The sequence below is a fragment of the Dreissena polymorpha genome, chromosome 3 (genome assembly GCF_020536995.1).
Source record: "Dreissena polymorpha isolate Duluth1 chromosome 3, UMN_Dpol_1.0, whole genome shotgun sequence".
Lineage (NCBI taxonomy): Eukaryota > Metazoa > Mollusca > Bivalvia > Myida > Dreissenidae > Dreissena > Dreissena polymorpha.
Window position 1 is genome coordinate 71220295 of NC_068357.1, and position 21634 is coordinate 71241928.

At 35.9% G+C, this 21634-nt stretch overlaps 1 protein-coding gene across 2 annotated transcripts in view; it reads right to left on the reverse strand.

Moving 5' to 3' along the window:
- Positions 1–21634, reverse strand: part of LOC127874697 (hypoxia-inducible factor 1-alpha-like) — an 88602-nt gene that overhangs the window by 62512 nt on the left and 4456 nt on the right. The window contains exons 1-4 of one of the 2 annotated variants that reach the window (XM_052419232.1): positions 19521–19695; positions 9751–9950; positions 2259–2398; positions 1812–1991 (exon numbers count right to left, since the gene is read on the reverse strand). In XM_052419232.1, the coding sequence (XP_052275192.1) occupies positions 1812–1991; positions 2259–2398; positions 9751–9950; positions 19521–19591 (591 nt within the window). In that variant the 5' untranslated portion in view covers positions 19592–19695. Of the gene's footprint in view, positions 1–1811; positions 1992–2258; positions 2399–9750; positions 9951–19520; positions 19696–21634 lie in introns of those variants that run through there. The other variant, XM_052419233.1, reaches the window with a different exon arrangement.

The window sequence follows — 21634 nt, forward strand, 5'->3', positions numbered from 1 at the left end:
GATGAGTGTCAGGGAAAAGTGGGCTTAATGGATTTGTGCCAAGTTTCGTCCAAGATTAACCTTTGCAGTCAACACAGGCTCATCACTTACAACGCTTTTTGCTTTTATGGAAAATAAATTATTTAGAAGAAGTCTCGAAGCAGAAAAGGTAGTCTATGATAAGCCTGAGTTGACTTCACAGGTTAATCTGGGACAAAACTTTGAGCAAAAGCCCGGTTTTCCTCAGTGCAGCTCTTATATTTTCAAAGATTAACAAAAAACATCGCTTATTACATGTAACGCTTTGCCTCTCAAAAAGCAAAGTGAAAATGGCTTTTGCAACCAGCAATAAACTAGAACAGCCTGCGAGTAACTCACAGTCTGTTCAGGTTTTATGCTGTTTGCAGCTCATCAGTATCTACGGTTTGGAAATGAAGCCTGTAAAACTTGAATCAAGTAAGAAAGGTTTTTAATTAAATGTAACTTTCTAAGTGACTACAAATGCGTCAAAAAACTTATCTAAGTGGTAAAGGGATATTGGTAATGCAATTATTACTCTGATTGTTGTTATAATCATTTTCAGTCTGCATGACTTTATATGAATTGAAACTAAATGCACATGTGTCCATATTTACAAACTAAAATACATGTAATATTTGCCATGCCCATGGGAAACTGGACTTAATGCATTGTTGTAAAGTGTGGTCCTATAGATAAGTCTCTGCAGTTTGAAATCAGGGAAGTCAGGGAAAACAAATGTTTTACCTAGACCGAGAATTCGTTTACACACAATTTCCATATAAGTAGAAAGTGTTGTCCAAGAATTAGCCTATGCTGACTGCACAAGCTAATCTGGGATTACACTAAATGCACCTGCATTAAGCAGTTTTCCTAGAGATCATGTATTACTACTAGTAAATTGTAACATAACATTGATGTACCAGCATGTTTTCGTGAGAAATTATTATAAGTATTTGTTTTCAATTGTCAAACCTGGCATGTCTGCAAAACACAAATTTAAATACACTGCATACAATTATTATCTAACATAATATGGAATCCACACAAAACTTATTGTAATATTTGTTCTGGAAATAAAACAAACCAGTTGTCATGGTAATATTTCACAATTTATAACAAAAAACATATTACTGAAGACAGGTGTGCTTTAAGAATTTAACGGAGGTGGTAGTCAAGATATTATAGAGACAATCAATTAAGCCTCTCAAGTAACACGGTTAAAAATAGGACAGGAGAGAAAATTGTGTCAGTTATTTATGCCATCACTCCAAGTTGCTGACACTGATGTTAACAGGCGTTCTTTAGTGTCATGTAACCCTATATTGTCCTTTGTCTTTTCCTTCAAAATAAATTATCCTTAATTAACAAATGTTTTCTAACAAAACACTCAAACAACATGATATCATTGTCAAAATGTCACTAAATTAAATAAAATACCATAAATAATATTGATTACAGTATAAATAGTAAGACTTTAACCTCTGCAATTAATTAAGTATGCTAAAAGCAATTATAATGATTTCAAAATGGCATTAAAATTAACAGATTGATAGGAAATATACAAACAAATCAGGGTAGCTTGGGTGCATTCTTAAAATTGGTCTCATCCTTAGGAAATATCTAACATTCAAATAGTTGTGCCTTTATTTTGATTCAAAAATTATCCCCCAAAAAATTAATTTATCAATTGTGTTGAAATTGTTAAAAATCAGCAAAAAATAGTTCATAAGTGGCCAAATATACTGGACAGAAGCTTACTGCCTATCTAGTAGTATGCGTGAGACTCTACTTGCCAACAAAAGCGCACTGACCTTGAATGTAGCAGACTTTAGGTTGACGCTGCGTCCCTTGGGGGTGAGGGTGCACTTGAGGCGTATGAAGACGGTCCTGGGCATCCCCTCCTCTCCACTGCGAGGGGAGAGCACTTCCTGTATCTCTTCATGGTCGCACGCGTGTGCGTAGTCGTAGATGCTCTGACCAATCAGCTCAATCTGCAGGAAAAGTAGATACAATGTCTTATAACTCAAGCAAGTGTGTTAAGGGACACGTCCGCACAGGCTTATCAGGGACAACACTTTCCGCTTTTATGATATATTTTGTTTAAAGAAAGTCTCTTCTTAGCAAAAATCAAGTTTCGGCGGAAAGTGTTGTCCATGATCAGCCCTTGCAGACTGCACAGGCTAATCTAGAACGACACTTTATGCACATGCATTAAACCCCCTTTTCACAGAGCACGGCCCATATAACAGTTACTGTACCTGTTGCAGGCCAAGGATATGTGCAATCCCCTCAGAGACGTAGATCAGATCTCCATCTTTAGAAAGGATCAACAGGAAACCATCAAGAGCCTTCGGGTACAGCGAGTCCAGCTTCAACTCCAACTCGTCATCTGGAACCTCTATAAAACGGGCGAGAAATGGGATGATACGCAGTCAGGGCATCAAGAACTGTGCGCACAATAATGCCGCAAACTATGGTTGCATACTATATAACCATCACTTCAATATGATTGATGCAATTATTATTGTCTTACAGTCATAAATTGTCAGTTAATTGCAGACCAAACATGGTTGTCATTTTAATTTAAAAGAAGCAATTTTTATATTAACCTCAGCAATTTAGCAGTGTTTTATCAGGATCCTATTATGTAATATAAGAATTAAATGTAACAACAATCTCAGGTCATGACAAACAATGATTTTAAAAGATTATTATGATTGGCCACAGGTTGCAACCGTTCCATCCTGTGACAGAGAATGAGGGAGATGACCAAAACAAAGAAATAAATCAGGGCCGTGCTCTGTGAAAAGGGGGTTTATTGCATATGCCTAAAATGTTGTCTCAGATAAGCCTGAGCAGTTGGCACAGGCTAATCAGTGGTGACAATTTCCACCTAACTAGATCTGTGCTAAGAAGAGAAAATATCATAAAAGCAGAAAGTGTTGTCCCTGATTAGCCTGTGTTGACTACACAAGCTAATCAGGGATTACACTTAACGCACATGAATTAAACCCCCTTATCATAGAGCAAGGCCCATATAAGTTTACCACACAGTCATTTTGAGCCAACCAAGAATTTTGAACATCTGAATAAGTCTAAGTTCAAAGGATTATCAATATCAAGGTCAGATGATGTAAAATCAAGATATGTAACATCCATGCTAGTATCAAAGCTTTGTAGCAAGCTGTATTAACATTAGCAGGGTCTTTAATCCATTTTAGGGGAAGCCAGTCGCTACCCTCATGAGGGGGAATTTTCGTGGCGTTTCCCTTTTTGGGGGATTTTTTTACTCATTATTACATTTGTACATGTTTGCACTATATTCATTTCTTTTTTCATAATTAAGCATGTTTGACAAGATTAAATTAAAATAGAATTGAGATATAATAATCATGAGACACATCTTTAAAAAAAAAAAAAAAAAAAAAAATTAAATCAGGGGGAATTTATCCCCAAAAAAGGGGAAAAAAGTATACTTTTCAGGTGGGAGACTGCGACCGAATTTCGGCCGCAGATTTGATAGATTGAGGGCCCTGATTAGACTTAATAAATATTGGGTCCAAAGTAGGCCAATATTAATAAAGAGGTCAGGTGATGTGGGTGTGTTGATAGTGTTCAAAGACATCATCTATGCAAGTTTAAAAGCTTGTAGCATGCAATACTGATGTTGGAGGAAATGCATCATTTTTGGTTAACCAAGAATTTGAAACTTCTGAATACATGTAACTCTCACCCTGAACGAAGGTCATGGTCAAGGTAAAGGTCCAAATGAGGTCACATGATGTAGGTGTGATAAGAACATCCATCACATATTCAAACTTTGTATGATAATGACTAGGGCTGTAACGAATAGACTAGGAGATGAATACGATACGTGTCACGAATACAGGGTGGCGAATACGAATATTTATTTCGCGAATATGAATTTTAATGAACAATAGTACTACTGACAACTTGACATGACATTATATAGTATGAAACTATGAGTATTTGTCAATTTGATTAATTGCGTATCATTGCATACTGAAAATATGCAATATAAAACTTTGAAATAACAAAACACTGACCAGAACTGCTTAAACTTTTAACAGTTTATAAAAAAGCATTACTAGTACCAATAAAATCCTTGAGTAGAACAATTAAGGAACTTGACATGCTAGGTTCCAAGTTTGTTAATAAGTTGCACAATCATTGTCGTAAAGATAAACAAAAAAGAAATTCTATCTGCTAATCCTTTGTGTGCATGTTTGAGCATCAAATCACTCGTATTTACCTAAATAAACATTAAACAACCATCAAAAGATTTTTCAATTCAATGTCGTAAATATTTAACCGGTGCCCACCATTTTTGTTGATAATATCACTGTGTAACATAGTGGGTGGGGTAAACATGATAACATGAAAAACGCCGGAATAAGGAGAACATTTAAATATAGGGGTTTATTGTATGAACCTTCATTTGTAAGGTAATATAAGATGATTAAACTTTCAAACTTGAAACCATGTTGTTTGCATTCGTCAAATATTTCGGTTCGGGAGGTGGCGAATAACGAATAGGATTCGTCCACAGCCGTATTCGAGTAATTTGAATACTCGAATATATCGTTACAGCCCTAATAATGACATAGACACCATAACGCGAACAGGTAGGTAAGGAAAGAGAAGAAAGAGGCCAAGGAGGAATGGATTGAGGAACACTGTATCATCATCAACAAAGAGATGACCGCAGGCACTAGTAAGAAGGCCTACAGTACCCTCAAGACCGTCACAAAGACCAGTCAGCCCAAGATAAGTGTTATATCAGACGCTGACAGGACCCTTACCGAGAGTGCTGCAGTTCTTAACAGGTGGACTGAATACTGTAGTGACCTCTACAACTACACGCTTCAACAAGACTCCTATCTCCTTCATAACAATTCCAGACCAGAAGCGGACAACGAAAGTCTGTCCATACTAAAGTCAGAGCAGGAGGAGACAGTGCATATTCTTAAGGCAGGAAAATCTCCGGGAGTGGACAGCCAAAAAATCTGGTAGGAAAATAAAAGGCCCAAGGAGTGAACCCAGTCACTGGTCAAACCCCTACTGAAAAAGGGCAACCTCAAGTTGTGCATGAATTACTGCACCATCAGCCTCATCAGGCATCCCAGCAGTCATGGTATGTATCTTCTTTAAATGATTAAAAGTAAGGCCCAGGAACTGTTGGCCAAAGAGCAGGCTGGATTCAAAGCTGGTCGGAACACAGTGGAACACTAATCTTCAACTGCAGAATAATCATTTAGAAACACCTGCAACACCAATGTGAGCTCTTCCACAACTTCATTGACTTGAAGAAAGCTTTTGACAGCGTGTGGCATGATGGCTTATGGCATGTTATGAGAGTATTCAATATTGACGAAGGACTGTGGTAAGTCATTCAATAACTTTATGAGAGCGCCAGCAGTACAGTACTTCTCAACGGACAGCAGGGAGACTTCTTCAGCAGGGTTCATACAGATTTTCTTGAATGAAATTCAAGCACTTTTTAAGCACTTTTCAAGGGGAAAAAATCCAAATTCAAGCACTTTTTTAGTCCGACATACTGAAAAATGTATATTATTTTAGTGTCCAATACTGACAACATTTTTCGCTAAATTGGTCCCTTCTTGCTTACCGTAAAAAGTTGTGTATAAGGGGCATTTTTTACCCCAAAATTTCATTTTAAAAACTTGATGCGCGTTATGCACAACAACAGCCATGCCAAGACATTAATTTTTTTCCCTGTCAGTTACCCAGTTGCGGTAATTTGCATCATTCTGTTCCCCGGTGTTTTAACTGTAACTATGTTAATAATAGTGTTATATTTACCATCTGAATAAGATGGACAAACATTATAAAGTTAACAAATATTTTCTATCTTTTTCAGGTACGTACAGAGCATTGAAATCAAATAAATTTGAAGAAGAGAATGAAAAACAAGGAAGCCATTTCTATTTAAATGTTATTGTTTTCCCACAATATTATACCCTACTGTACTAGGGTTACAAAATTTATTTTGGGGCACTTGTCGATTTACCATAGAATGTTGGCAAGGTCTTTCTCGATATATTTATGATTATTTTTCTTGCTTTTCAAATGTGTTAATAAAATTGATGTTGTGTTTGTTTACACATTTTCATACGTCTTGTCAAGATTGAGGATGTGATTATCGAGCAATTTGTGTAATCTGTCAAGTTTTGTGTAGCTGGGCTATTATCAAAACATGCGAACCGGCAAACGGCTTCACATCTCCATTGTTTGTTTATCGCCTGTAATGTCGTAATGGTGTTGAGAAGTTTGAGTCGTTCAAGTCTCCTGTCAATTATAGACACTCAAAAAGAATGCATGATATCGGCAATGTAAATAAAACGCGCGCTTGTGAATTAGTCATGCATGAATAACCACGTGACAATACCAATCAATAATGTCAGTTTCTTAGTTATAACTAATCCATCTGTCATGTGTACTCCTCCACGATAAAATCGTGGACAGTTACTTCGGAGACATATGATGAAAACCTTGATGGTTTCCTCGTGGAAAGTGTGGATTTCATGCATAATTCATTTAAATCCAAACATTTATTTTTACGCATAATATGATTTTTTTAAAAACACACAAACTAGTTGTATCGTTATCATCTTTAAAATAATTAATAATTGAAGCAATAAAACACGTTAGATCGGCAATGTAAATATAACAATTTTCAGTTAGCCTGCGATACGGAATTTTTCCCCCGATTTTTTGCTTCAAAAACTTTTTTCCCGATTTTTTAGCTTTAAAAAGTAGATGCGCGTTATACATAAATGCGCGTTATACATAAATGCGCGTTATACACAACGTTTTAAGGTAACATTCTTTGTGACTTACATGTACAACAGTATGCACTACCCTGATACCGTAACAACTGTTTTAATCAAAAGTAAGATATTTCATTATGATATAGTACCGTAATTGACCAAAGGCATCACACATACCAAAAAAAACCCGTTATTTGTATTGAATATGTATTCTAAATGTTCACTCTTCTGGTGGCTTTACAACGCGGATTCCCCCATATTAGCCATCTCTATATCTGTTCTGCATACTTAGAATTGGCGTTGTCAATAACCCAAGGGTACTTCAAAAGCAACCCTTTCTGAAAAATGCACTTATTCACTGGCATATTTCAACTTGTCAGCACCGTAATGGCATAATGCATACAAAAAAAACAACAAAGTAGACCTATTGGCGACAGATGAGTAGTAGTTACCTCCCTTACATTAAAAAACCCGTACCGATCCAGTACCTGCTAGTATAAACAGATCGGAACTGTCATACATCTGGAAAAAAAACTACGACTTCGGACTCATAGAAAAGACATGAAAATATGTATTTTAACCCTTTGTACAGGCACCGTGTACTTAAACAAACGCCACTCGCTGCGGTGTTCATCACACCGTGTTCGCTTACCAATATGAACCCCGCCATGAGTGTTCAGATCAAATGTTGCGGGGCCGTTTGCCATTAGGCGAACACCGCGAATCACCCCAGACCCATAATATATACCGCCATGTTCATCGTGTTCGCTTAAAATAAAATAATTCAACATAAACGCATTGTATTGATCCCTTTCATTTAAAAGTGATAATGAATAATGTATTTCACACCCATGCCCATGACAGTAGTTTTTGTCTTATAAAACTCCGCGTATAAAAAAAAACAGTGTTCGCACCTAGCTGTAGGATACCGCGACTGGAGGAGTGTTTATTAAGTGTTTGATTATTCAATTAACAGTTTGAAGCCAAGGAGAACTCATAACTGATTGTAGTAATCGTATTATCCCGAGTCTCCAGATTCCCCGATACATACGTTTCAACTGTCTCAATCGCATACATGCAACTTCTCCCATCTTTATTCATTACTCAATAATCCCATATATGCCCGATTTTCATTTTTAAACTCAAATTATGGGTGGGTAATATAGACGATGAGAGTTATAAACACAAACGTTTGCAATTTTCGAAAGTATCAAATGAATTTCCTCATATGATTCTATTTAAAGATTTGATGAAATAAGCGCCCAATCAGGACAGTTGTATTGCAACATGTGTAAATCATCTGACACGGTTTGCACGCATCGTGTACAGCTATTTAAGGTTACATTTTCTATATGAAATAAATGAATTTCTTTGTTCTGATAAAAAGCGCGCTAAAATTGGTGTGGGTCAGATACGAGGAGCGATCAATATCATCGGATCGATATGACGTGAAATTATCTGAAAGCTTGGAAATAATGAATCTGTTTTTAACTTTTTAATTGTTGTTATTTCATTTTCAAGCACTTTTCCAGCCAAATCCAAGCACTTTCTAAGCACTTTTCAAGGCTATGGTTGAAAATAAGCACTTTTAAGCACTCCAGATCGTTTTTAAGCACTTTTTAAGATAAACCTTGATTTTCAAGCACTTTTCAAGGTCTGTGCGAACCCTGTTCAGGACATCAGTGGGCCTCTGTCAGGGATGTCTGCTCTCTCCTGTCCTGTTCAACATTTTTCTTGAGAAGATAATGCAGGAGACTCTCCATGACCACCACACCTCTATCTGCATCAATGGAAGACCAATCTCCAACTTCAGATTGGTTGATGACATTGACGTCATGGATGGCATCAGCAGTGAATTTCAAGATCTCACAAACAGACACTATGAAATAGCAGAAGCATACTGGATGGAGGTCAGAACTGAGAAGTCAAAGATCATGGAAAACAACAATATCAACACCAGTGCATTCATCATCATGAACAGCAAGAAGCTAGAAGAAGTGACGAGCTTAAAGTACTTGGTCGCCTTGTCCAAGGCTGGTACCAGTACCGCTGAGGTACTAATAAGAATTGCTATGGCGACCACAGCGATGGCCAGACTAAGCTAGCTGTGGAAAAGCAGTTCCATCAGCTTCCGCACCAAGTGCAGGCTCTACAAGTCCCTTGTAGACTCCATCCCAATCTATGGCTGAGAGACCTGGATGCTTCACACGGACACAGAGCGCAGAATACAGGCATTTGAACATATGGCTCCGAAGACTGCTTTGCATCTATTGCATGGAGCACAAGACCAACCAGTACGTCTGGAAAATGACTGCAACACTTGTTGGTCAACAAGAGCCCCTACTGGGGACCGTCAAACAACGAAAGCTAGCTTGGTTTGGACACGTCACCAGGCACAACTCTCTGTGCAAGACTGTTCTCCAGGGCATGTTACAGGGATGTTGATGTCGAGGCCCTCAGAAGAAAAGCTGGATGGACAATGAAAAAGAGTGGACATCCCTTCCCATGGGTCAATTACTCTCAGCATCACACAACAGACATTACTGCAGGAGGGTTTCTGTATTGTCTTCCTTCAATATCTCCCAACGGCCCAACCAGTCAAGGCAATGATGATGATGATGAAGATGATGATGAGATTTAGGAGGAGGAAGAAGATGATGATCGCCAAGGAGGAGGAGGAAGCATTTTTGATGTCATAAAAAATGAATCCTTCAGTGTTAACCTCAAAAGGATGGCCAGAAGATCAATATATCCCACCAGCATAAGATTCCAAGGCATGAAATTTGAGATTGGAGTAAAAACAGCAAGTTAAGAATATAAGAAAAGCCAGAAAAAATGCAATCAATATTGACAAATGTTAATTGTAAAACCACCAGGCATTGCTAAGTATACAAAGCTTGCATAGTGTCATTATACATGTAACAGCCATTGTTATTACCATATTTTGGCCGCTTATTCATGACAGTGCGTATTTTCAGGTCACTCAGCAGTAGCCTCATGATTGAGGCCTTGTCCAGTGCATCGATAGTGGACATCGGCAAGGGCAGGTGGCTGGCCAAGTCTGAAAATATCTCCGCTTCTTTCCCGCGACGACATCGCGCAGCGTCACGTGACTTCTCCTTCCGTTTCTCGGAATTTCTGAAATAATCAGAAAAATATGACAGCAATTTGTACGGCTGTGTAATTCATATTTTGCAGCGTGCATTGATTGTTGCTAAAATGATTGACAAACTGAATCTCAGAGATCACTTAGCCTTTCTATTTGTCAAAGGTTTTAGTTCAAGGCATTTACGTAACATAAGCAGGTTATTGAATAATTATTTTTATTTTTACAACTGAAATATAAACCATTAATTTTTGTCAAAAATATTTTTCATATATTACAGATGTGTTATTTTTTAGTTCCAGACTTGGCTCCAACAAGAAAAAGGGTTTGTCTACATTTACATTTCATTCAGCTTTCATTTGCTTTCTGTATAATCAACCTACACCTTTAACCATTTCAAAACAAACCATCATTCTGCTAACAGCCTATGTAGGTCTGCATAGATAAACCTTCACATAGATATTTATTTACAATACAAAAATCAGGTCAAGTTCTGCTATATTAGCTCCAAACATTCCATTTTTAACTCACACTTGTTCCATAAGCTCATTGATCCACTTTTGCTTTATAGTATTTTTCATTTCAAGGAAGTCTCTTATAAGAAAAAATCCATTTTTGGCCGAGCATCGTCCCTGATAAGTCGTTGCAGTTTGTTCAGGCTAATCTGAGATGACTCTTTACACACACGCATAAAGCCCTGTTTTCCCAGAGTGTGGCATATGTTGCATGTGTTCCTTAACCCTTTACCACTTAGATATATATATATTTTAATACATATGCATTAAACCCTTTACCATGCACTTAGATACATATTAAACCCTTTACCACTTAGATACATATTAAACCCTTTACCACTTAGATACGTATTAAACCCTGTACCACTTAGACAAGTACATGTGTTAAACCCTTTACCACTAAGACACGTATTAAACCCTTTATCACTTAGATACATATTAACCCTTTACCACTTAGGTACCTATTATACCCTTTACCACTTGGATTCGTATCAACCATTTACCACTTAGACACGTATTAAACACGTATTAAACCCTTTACCACTCAGATATGTATTTAACCCTTTACCACTTAGATACCTATTATACCCTTTACCACTTAGATACCTATTATACCCTTTACAACTTGGATACGTATTAACCCTTTACCACTTAGACACGTATTTAACCCTTTACCACTTAGACACGTATTTAACCCTTTACCACTTAGACACGTATTTAACCCTTTACCACTTAGATACGTTTTGAATCCTTAACCACTTAGATACGTATTGATGCATATTTCCTGTGGTTATAATATTTATGGGCCTGACATGTTAGGCCCCAATGAATGATGATTATTTTACCATATAATGCTTTGCTTCAAAATATTTTCTTTGGGCTTATAATTTTATATCAGAGCAGCAACCAAGATTCATCAGAAAAACAACATATTATATGGTTGTGTTGTTGGTGGTGTTGTTAACATAATATTCCCGATGAATATACAGTGCAATATTTATTCCAGTTAAATGTCAAGCATTTTTCTGATTTCAATGTATAACTTTCTGAATTTCAAGAGGAATCCTTATAAATAGGAAACAGACAACATGAAAAAGCCAAACCTGTTCATGTGTTGATGAATTGAAATGTTCAAATTGACACTAAACTAAATGCCAATAATGTGTGGAAAAGATAACGTAAGAGTAATATAAAACCGTCTTAAAAAGATCAAATCCAAACATGTGAATTTGCTTTTTAGACGAAACTGTAATCAATATTCAACTTTTAAATTTACAATTATTGCTTTCCTGAAAGTTTACATCAAAATATGTGATTTAAGTTTTTACAAGCAATGAAACCAATAAGAAATTATTTAATAACCTATAATAATTAACTTGCCTGAACCATACTTTTGTTTGCCTGTAAGCTCAAATAAAAAAATTGCATACTTATTTAAGTTTCTACCATGCATCTACCTTAATCTAAAGGAGTCATCAGTGTTTTTTTCGTCTTAACTTTTGGGATCAAAATAAAGCCCCCCCCCCCCCAAAAAAAATTACGTTTTTTTCCAGAAAAAAAATATATTCCCCTAAAAAAATACTAAATAACAATTTATGTTATTTGATTTCAGTAAACAATATTAAAATTCTCCTAAGATTGGAAAAGCCAAGGTTCTAACTGACTTATAGGCTTAGATTTCTAAGAGTTGATCGGATATTGTTGTTGTTTTTCCTCCTGTTATTTTTTTTTTACTCTTGCAATGTTAAATTAAATAATGAACAAAAGATGTGTTTGTCAGAAACACAATGCCCCCTTCTGCGCCGCTTTGATTTTTTTTTTGGCATGTACAGATAATTACAGTACAGCCAAAGCGGCACAAACATAATCCGCGGCTACGCCACGGCCAGATTATTAGTCCGCGGCAGCCGAATCGTGTATTCACGCGGCGTATCGCCGTGGCACTCGGCATCGATCCGCGCAACGCCGCCGAGTCTGTATTAACCACGCGTACTTTCGCGGAGTAAATCCGCCGCATACGTACGCGGGGGATCGAGTGAAAAGATATCCACCTACATGTACATACATGTATGTGTAGCGTAGAATTAATTACGCGCAACTGTTTATGTTTCGTTCGATTATCATTATTAAATTTGTAATCCGAAACACACTTCCGAATTTTAATGCTAACGCGTCCTTTGGCAAATTCTAGCGTCAAATAAACAGTGCTAAAATATCCTTTGTTTCATAAAAAGCGCGCGAAAATTATGCAGACATGTAGAACGTCGTTTGGAAAGTTTGGGTGTATTTTGTGTTGTATAAATACATGAACATCACGTCAGGCTTAAATCGCGTGTTCAGTGGAGAAAAAAAACGCCCCGATTAGACGTTATTTCATCATCTCTATAAATAGTAACAAATGCCAAAATGTATTTGATACTTAAAGAAATATCGAGAATGTTTGTGTATCGTAAATATTTACCAGCATTTGCTTTAAAACTGGAATATACGGGATTATCGGGTAATTAGTAGCAATATTAACTGTATAATATGAACAAAATAAAACGTGTTTATATACGCATATTCAAACAATAGTTATAATAAGCTGATAATTAACAAAACTACAAATACGTCGTCACCGTCTTGATTATTGATGTGGCTTCAAACTGCTAATTTTCTCAGCTAAAATATAATAGCGGAATCAACATGCAATTAATTTATAAATCCACCATATGCTGGAGCCTTGACCACTTGTATGTGCGAAAACATAATTACGTGACCTTGTTTATGTGTGAAATACATACGCTACGGGCGGGAAACAACCTTAATAATTGGCCAGACACTATGCTTACATGTATATGCTAATACAATCCGCGCATAATAAATTTATTATGATTTTAATTATTATTATAATTGTTCTTTCAAAATTTGTTAACTAAATGTAACTAATAATTAAAAAAAAAATATTTCATGATCGCATCGACTCAGCATTATGTCGCGGACTGCGGCATGCCTCGGCGGACAGATGCGAAGTTTCGCGGCGAAATGCGACTTGCCGCCGCATACTGACGCCGCTTCAACGACTGACGCGGCATCGACTCGTTTCGCCTTGCCGCCGCGGATCGCGAAATACGTTTGTTCCGCTTTGGCTGTACTGTATCTCCCTTTGAAGCTTATTACTTTCCTTGGATGTTTTTTTGACCTTTGACTTTGAAGGATGACCTTTCACCACTCAAAATGTGCAGCTCCATGAGATACACCTGCATGCCAAATATCAAGTTGCTATCTGAAGCGACATAAAGGTTATGAGCATTTTTTGAAACCTAAACGCAAAACCTAAACGCAAAGTGTGACGGAAAGACAGACAGATAGACAGACAGACGGACGGACGGTCAGATCACTATATGCCCTCCTTCGGGGCATAAAAATTATAATCCTTAAAATCAAAGCATCTTATAAACACAATGAGAGTCAATAAGAAAACTGTCAACAGGTGAACAAGTAAAGATCTGTACTTTACTCAGTCCATTTTTTGAGATTTAACATAGCAATTAAAGAAAACTTACAATTAACTGTCATTTAATCTTTAAATATATAACTAATGTATCCATTGTGATTTAAATCAAACCTTCTTATAAACTCAGTGTAAATTATCCATTTACATTGTCAATTTATGTTCAAATTTACATGTTACTTGAAATTGTATATGTATAATTTAGGGATGTGACAGAATATCCGAATATCCTAATATTCCAAAATTCATATTTGAATATTCTATTTGTTTGCAAAGATACTTCTAAACAAGAGCTGTCACCATAGGATGACTTATGCCCCCTAAAAACGCTTGGTAGAAGTTTTGAGCTTTTTTCGAAACCTAAAAGCAGATTTTGAAACCTAAACGCGGACCCTAAGTTCAAGATCAAGGTCACAGGGGTCGAAATTTGTGTGTGTATGGAAAGGCTTGTCCATATACACATGCATGCCAAATATGAAATTACTATCTGAAGGGACATAGAAGTTATGAGCATTTTTTGAAATCTAAACGCAAAGTGTGACGGACAGACAGACAGACGGACGGACAGTCCGATCACTAAATGCCCTCCTTCGAGGGCATAAAAATGTCTTAGAATATCAAAATAAATCAGAAAGCCACATAAACTAGAGAGCGGACACCATGCTAAATCCTTGAAATGCACAAAGTGACCCTGTGACCTAGTTTTTGACCCGGCATGACCCATATTCGAGCTTGACCTAGATATTGTATTGATACAACTTCTGACCAAGTTTGGTAAAGATCAGATGAAAACTACTTCAATTAGAGAGTGGACACCATGCTAAATCCTTGAAATGCACTAAGTGACCCCGTGACCTAGTTTTTGACCCAGCATGACCCATATTCGAACTTGACCTGGATATTGTCTAGATACAACTTCTAACCAAGTTTGGTAAAGATCGGATGAAAACTATTTGAATAAGAGAGCGGACACGAAAAGTGTGACAGACTGACAGACTGACTGACAGACAGACTGACGGACAGTGCAAAAACTATATACCCCCTTTTCTTCGAAAGGGGGCATAAAAAGTTATAAGAACATGTACAAAGTCGCAGTGTGGGTTTAGTGCAGACGACTTTCCTATAAGAGTCATTGTTTTGATAACAGCTGCCATCAATGAACAAAATGATAATTAGCAAACAGGAGGGTATAAGGATAGGGACCAATCGCCAATTTACTTAAAATTTATATTGATGCAATTTGTACAAACTATTTTTTGATAATCAGCGAAAATGAAAATTAATTTATGTGAAACATCAATTTGTATCAATAAGCATTTGATTTGTTTAATAAACAAAATCTGTGTTTTGACAGGTCTTTTAACCTCAGGTGGTATAATACAAAGTATCTTTGGACTTGATTGGGCCGCAGCTGGCTTTTATTTCAGTGCGACACATCTATCAATAGCTATTAGCAACCCATATCATAAAACACCATGGTGTAAATGCCTGACAAAATCAATAATTTTCCGATAAATTGCTGATAAGGCGTCAAAAACTACACTGATGCACTCGAGTAGTAGAAGTAGATGGTAATAAGGGGCAATAAAGGGATTAGTGATAGTAAGTTTTACCAAGACAGACCTTGAAAAGCAAATTTAATTGTTAATTTGTGGAACGCACGTCGTGTTTTGCGAATATCGGGACAAATTGTCTCATATCAGGATGCCGAGCCAAATACACCAAAAGGGGGTCTGTCCCATCGAGATCAGGACGTACAGTACAGCCAAAGCGGAACAAACGTATTTCGCGATCCGCGGCGGCAAGGCGAAACGAGTCGATGCCGCGTCAGTCGTTGAAGCCGCGTCAGTATGCGGCGGCAAGTCGCATTTCGCCGCGAAACTTCGCATCTGTCCGCCGAGGCATGCCGCGATCCGCGGCATCATGCCGAGTCGATGCGCATCATGAAATAAAAAATCTTTTAAAAATTATTAGTTGCATGAAGATAACAAATTTTGAAAGAACAATTATAATAATAATTAAAATCATAATAAATTTATTGTGCGCGGATTGTATTATCATATACATGTAAGCATAGTTAATGTGTCTGGCCAATTAAGTTTGTTTCCCGCCCGTAGTGTATGTATTTCACATATAAACAAGGTCACGTAATTATGATTTCGCACATACAAGTGGTCAATGCTCCAGCATATGGTGGATTTATAAATTAATTGCATGTTTATTCTGCTATTATATTTTAGCTGAGAAAATTAGCAGTTTGAAGCCACATCAATAATCAAGACGGTGACGACGTATTTGTTGTTTTGTTAATTATCAGCTTATTATAACTATTGTTTGAATATGCGTATATAAACACGTTTTATTTTGTTCATATTATACAGTTAATATCGCTACTAATTACCCGATACTCCCGTATATTCCAGTTTTAAAGCAAATGCTGGTAAATATTTACGATACACAAACATTCTCGATATTTCCTTAAGTATCAAATACATTTTGGCATTTGTTACTATTTATAGAGATGATGAAATAACGTCTAATCGGGGCGTTTTTTTCCCCACTGAACACGCGATTTACGCCTGACGTGATGTTCATGTATTTATACAACACAAAATACACTCAAACTTTCCAAACGACGTTCTACATGTCTGCATAATTTTCGCGCGCTTTTTATGAAACAAAGGATATTTTAGCACTGTTTATTTGACGCTAGAATTTGCCAAAGGACGCGTTAGCATTAAAATTCGGAAGTGTGTTTCGGATTACAAATTTAATAATGATAATTGAACGAAACATAAACAGTTGCGCGTAATTAATTCTACGCTACACATACATGTATGTACATGTACATGTAAGTGGATATCTTTTCACTCGATCCGCCGCGTACGTATGCGGCGGATTTACTTCGCGAAAGTACGCGAGGTTAATACAGACTCGGCGTCATTGCGCAGATCGATGCCGAGTGCCACGGCGATACGCCGCGTGAACACACGATTCGGCCGCCGCGGACTAATAATCTGGCCGTGGCGTAGCCGCGGATTTTGTTTGTGCCGCTTTGGCTGTACTGTATGCCATTTTTGTTTTGAATGCTATATCCATATATTAAATCAATGTTTATTTAATCAAAATTTAGTTACTTAAATATTAACCAATTTAATCGTCGTGGTTCTTAATTCTAGAAAAAATAGCGAAAACAAAAGCATAAATATTATTTATGGGAAGTAATCCGAATCATTAAGAAGTATTGAAATAAATTAAAATTACGGTAATGTTTTTTCCGAAAATATCTTATAACTTATTAAAATAAACAGTATTTATTTAAAAAGAAAAACATAATAAGAGCTGCCAGAAGACAGCGCGCTCGACTATTCGAGTGCTTGACAGTATAACGTAAGCCATCATTGGGAAATTGTTCATATTCAATAAGGTCACGGTAATATAGTCATATTCTAAGTGGAAGAGGACCATAATTGAAACATATTGATTGCTTTTGTTTTAAAGAAGTTGTACTTTATAGACAATTCTGAGTTCAGGTATATTTTCCACAATCTATTGAACATTTGTAAAGACATAAAACAAAGTAATATATTATTATATTATTATAGTTAGCAAGTGTTGCAAGTATGAGAGCAATAGCTTTGATACTTTAGGAAAAAAGTGGGCCTAAACACAAAACTAAACAAAATTTTAAATTTTTTAAGTGAAAAAAGGGCCATAATCCTTACAAAATACTTGATACAGTTGTCTGCTCTTGTTTATAGATTGGGGTCATGCTGGTAAAGAAGTATGCAAAATATGAAAGCAATATGTCAAGGGACATAGAAAATATTTGAGGTGGTACACAAACTTTAACATAGATTTATCAATAATATGCATATTATAAGTGAAAAAAGGGCCATAATTCTTACAAAATACTTGATACAGTTTTCTGCTCTTGTTTATAAATTGGGGTCATGCTGGTAAAGAAGTATGCAAAATATGAAAGCAATATGTCAAGGGACATAGAAAATATTTGAGGTGGTACGCAAACTTTAACATAGATTTATCAATAATACAGTATGCATATTATAAGTGAAAAAAGGGCCATAATTCTTACAAAATACTTGATACAGTTGTCTGCTCTTGTTTATAGATTGGGGTCATGCTGGTAAAGAAGTATGCAAAATATGAAAGCAATATGTCAAGGGACATAGAAAATATTTGAGGTGGTACGCAAACTTTAACATAGATTTATCAATAATATGCATATTCTAAGTGAAACAAGAGATGTGTTTGTCAGAAACACAATGCCCCCTATTGCGCCGCTTTGAAGCCATATACATGTATTTGACCTTTGACCTTGAAGGATGACCTTGACCTTTCACCACTCAAAATGTGCAGCTCCACGAGAAGTAAGTAAGAGATTGAATGGAGAAATGAATTAATTTTTTTTTAATTTTTGACCTTTGACCTTGAAGGATGACCTTGACCTTTCACCACTCAAAATGTGCAGCTCCACGAGATACACATGCATGCCAAATATGAAGTTGCTGTGTTCAATATTAAAAAAGTTATGATAAAACTTTAAAGAAGGTTAAAGTTTTAGGAAAGAAAAATACAATGATATTTGACCTTTGACCTTGAAGGATGACCTTGACCTTGACTTTTCACCACTCAAAAATGAGCAGCTCCATGAGATACATTAAGATTGAATGGAGAAATGATTTATTTATTTTTTTGACTTTTGACCTTGAAGGATGACCTTGACCTTTCACCACTCAAAATGTGCAGCTCCATGAGATACACATGCATGCCAAATATGAAGTTGCTGTGTTCAATATTAAAAAGGTTATGATAAAACTTGTACTAAGCTTAAAGTTTTAGGAAAGAAAAATACAATGATATTTGACCTTTGACCTTGAAAGATGACCTTGACCTTGACTTTTCACCACTCAAAATGAGCAGCTCCATGAGATGCACATGCATGGTAAATATCAAGTTGCTATGTTCAATATTGCAAAAGTTATCAAACTTTAACCAAGGTTAAAGTTTTGGGACAGAATGACAGACAGACAGACAGACAGACAGGACAAAAACAATATATCCCCGACCTATCGATCCGGGGGAATAAAAAGAGCCACAATTCTTACAAAATGCTTGATACAGTTGTCTGCTCTTGTTTATAGATTGGGGTCATGTTGGTAACGAAGTATGCAAAATATAAAAGCAATACGTCAAGGGACATAGGAAATATTTGAGGTGGTACGCAAACTTTAACATTCCAACGCTAACGGTAACACCGACGCCGGGGTGAGAAGGATAGCTCAACTATATATATATATAAAAATCGAATATTCAAATAAATTTGAATAATGACAATCGAATATTCAAATATGATTTTCAGTATTTTGTTCCCATGCCTAGTATAATTTGTAAAAGTTTGTGTTTTTTCACATAATACATTAACAGTTATAGATATATAAGAATTACCAAATTACATCCACCTTGAAAAAATCACATTCCCACGATAGTAATCCCACTTCGAAAAAGACACAAAGACAAGATTTAATACACATCAAATGTTCATTGGAGCAAGAACTCCATTAAATGCTTACTGTGTGCCATGTTGATTATACATGAAGTTGTGTTGTTGGTGGTGTTGGTGAGTTTGGTGGTGATAACACATGGTATCCAAGTTCTCAAACAGAATTATGCTTTAAGTCGAGGTACAGCCGAACACATCACACAAACGACAGAGAGCTGCTTGCCTATCGAGTCCCTCCAATCAAATACTAGTATAAACCATTAACACTTAGCAGTGAACATTTATACTATGTCCAGTAACTGTTCCAATATCTACACTGCTGTTACCAGTAGCTTTAAGCTTTTAAATTAAGGTTATTAAATGAATTCCTCGGCATGCAATATGGAAAAAATGCAAGTTGGGATCTAATCATCTTTGGGAACTTTTTCAGTCCACTGATTTTTGGAAAAACTAATTCAAAATAACTCTTTATATCAATACAAATTATAAGAACAAAATCATAAAACTTATAGTATTATATACATGTGTACTTTGTTAGATGTAATTGAAATAAAATTGAGGTATAATATTCATCAGCAACTACTTTTTTGTATTTAAACAAAAAGGGATTTTTTTTCAACTGGGATTTTTTTTTACAATATTGCTTCTGTAATGGGTCTGTTTACTTGGAAAAAAACGAAAAAAAATGCTGATATCACAAAATACAAAGATATGCTAGAACACCAAGAAAAGACCTTTCTTCCGTATTGGACATTTTCATCTAGGCCTTCAAAATATGTTAAAGCTCTTGTGCTTGTACACAACAACAATCACTATTTTTTCGGGTGATTGCACAGGTTAATAATAAAAAAATGTGAATAATCTCTTAACCCATTGAACATGTTGGAATAATACATGGGTTTATCTAATCAAGTGACTTCAAACCTTGGTCAAACAACGATACACACAAGAGCGATGGCTCTGATTAATATTTCCTGTAACTAAAGCAAACGTAAGAAGCTTTAGACAATATAATGTACGCGATTATACCCCTGTATACAAATCACACTAAGGGAAAAGAATATTTTGAGGCGTAAAACATTTTTAACATTTCTCCATCACAAACAATAGTTTCATGCTAAACACTCAATTTTAAGCATCAGGAATTAGCATGTTGTCAATCACAGCAAACAAGCTGCAGAAAAAATGTTCAGCAAGGTGTAAATATAAAGCAAAACCTTCTCAGAATTTTCTAATCTAATTATTTACAGCATGGCATCATGCAAAACTCAACATTTTAGAATTCTTAGCTGACTTTTATCTTTTGCATCTGCATGCTGCATGTTGTACAAATATACATCACAATCTGTTAGAGTTTCAGTAAAACCACATATTACAATATCCGTAGAGTATATGTGCAATTCTGCACGAAAAAAGAGTTTATTAGCAGTCAAGCCCCTTTGCCTGATTCCAATTAAAGTTGCTTACATGCAAGAGGCAATTGAAATCATCGTGCAAACTACTTAGGACACAAGTAATACAAAGCACTTTTTTATTAACTCTGAGTGGGTTGAGGTATGAGGTAAAGATTTTTTTGCATAAGTTTATTATCTTCACATAGAAAATATTGCCATAATATTAAGTCTTCTTCTTTTTTTATAAACAGAAATTATTGGTTTTACAAATAAAAAAATATATATATAAATATCGGTACAACATATGATTTCAATTGGAAACACCAACTCAATTAGAGTGAGGTGCCCAGTCCTCTTACATAAAAAGTAAATATTTAAAAATAAAAGAACAATAAATCGCAATTGTTTCCTGACAGCGCAAAAAACTGAACCTGAACTAGCATTTGCCTTCATATGCAAGAACCATTAATTCCTGAAAGATTTCAAAAACATTTAGTCATTCCCTAGTTATTGTTTGATAAAAACTTAAGTTTCAAAATGAAATCAAAGTCACATGAAAAAATAATTGAAGCAGAACTTCCAGTAAAATACACATGAATACTTTTCCGAAGTTCTTTTGGAAATTAAACCAAAAGTTTTAAAACAATAAATAATAGCTCTGACATGAAAAATAATCCATTTATATAGTTATTATAATACTTATAGTAACTACATGTATTTAAGTGTTCCAATGTCAATTTTTCTGAGAAATATCATTAAACCAGATTCTGAACCACTTCTTGAAAAAAGT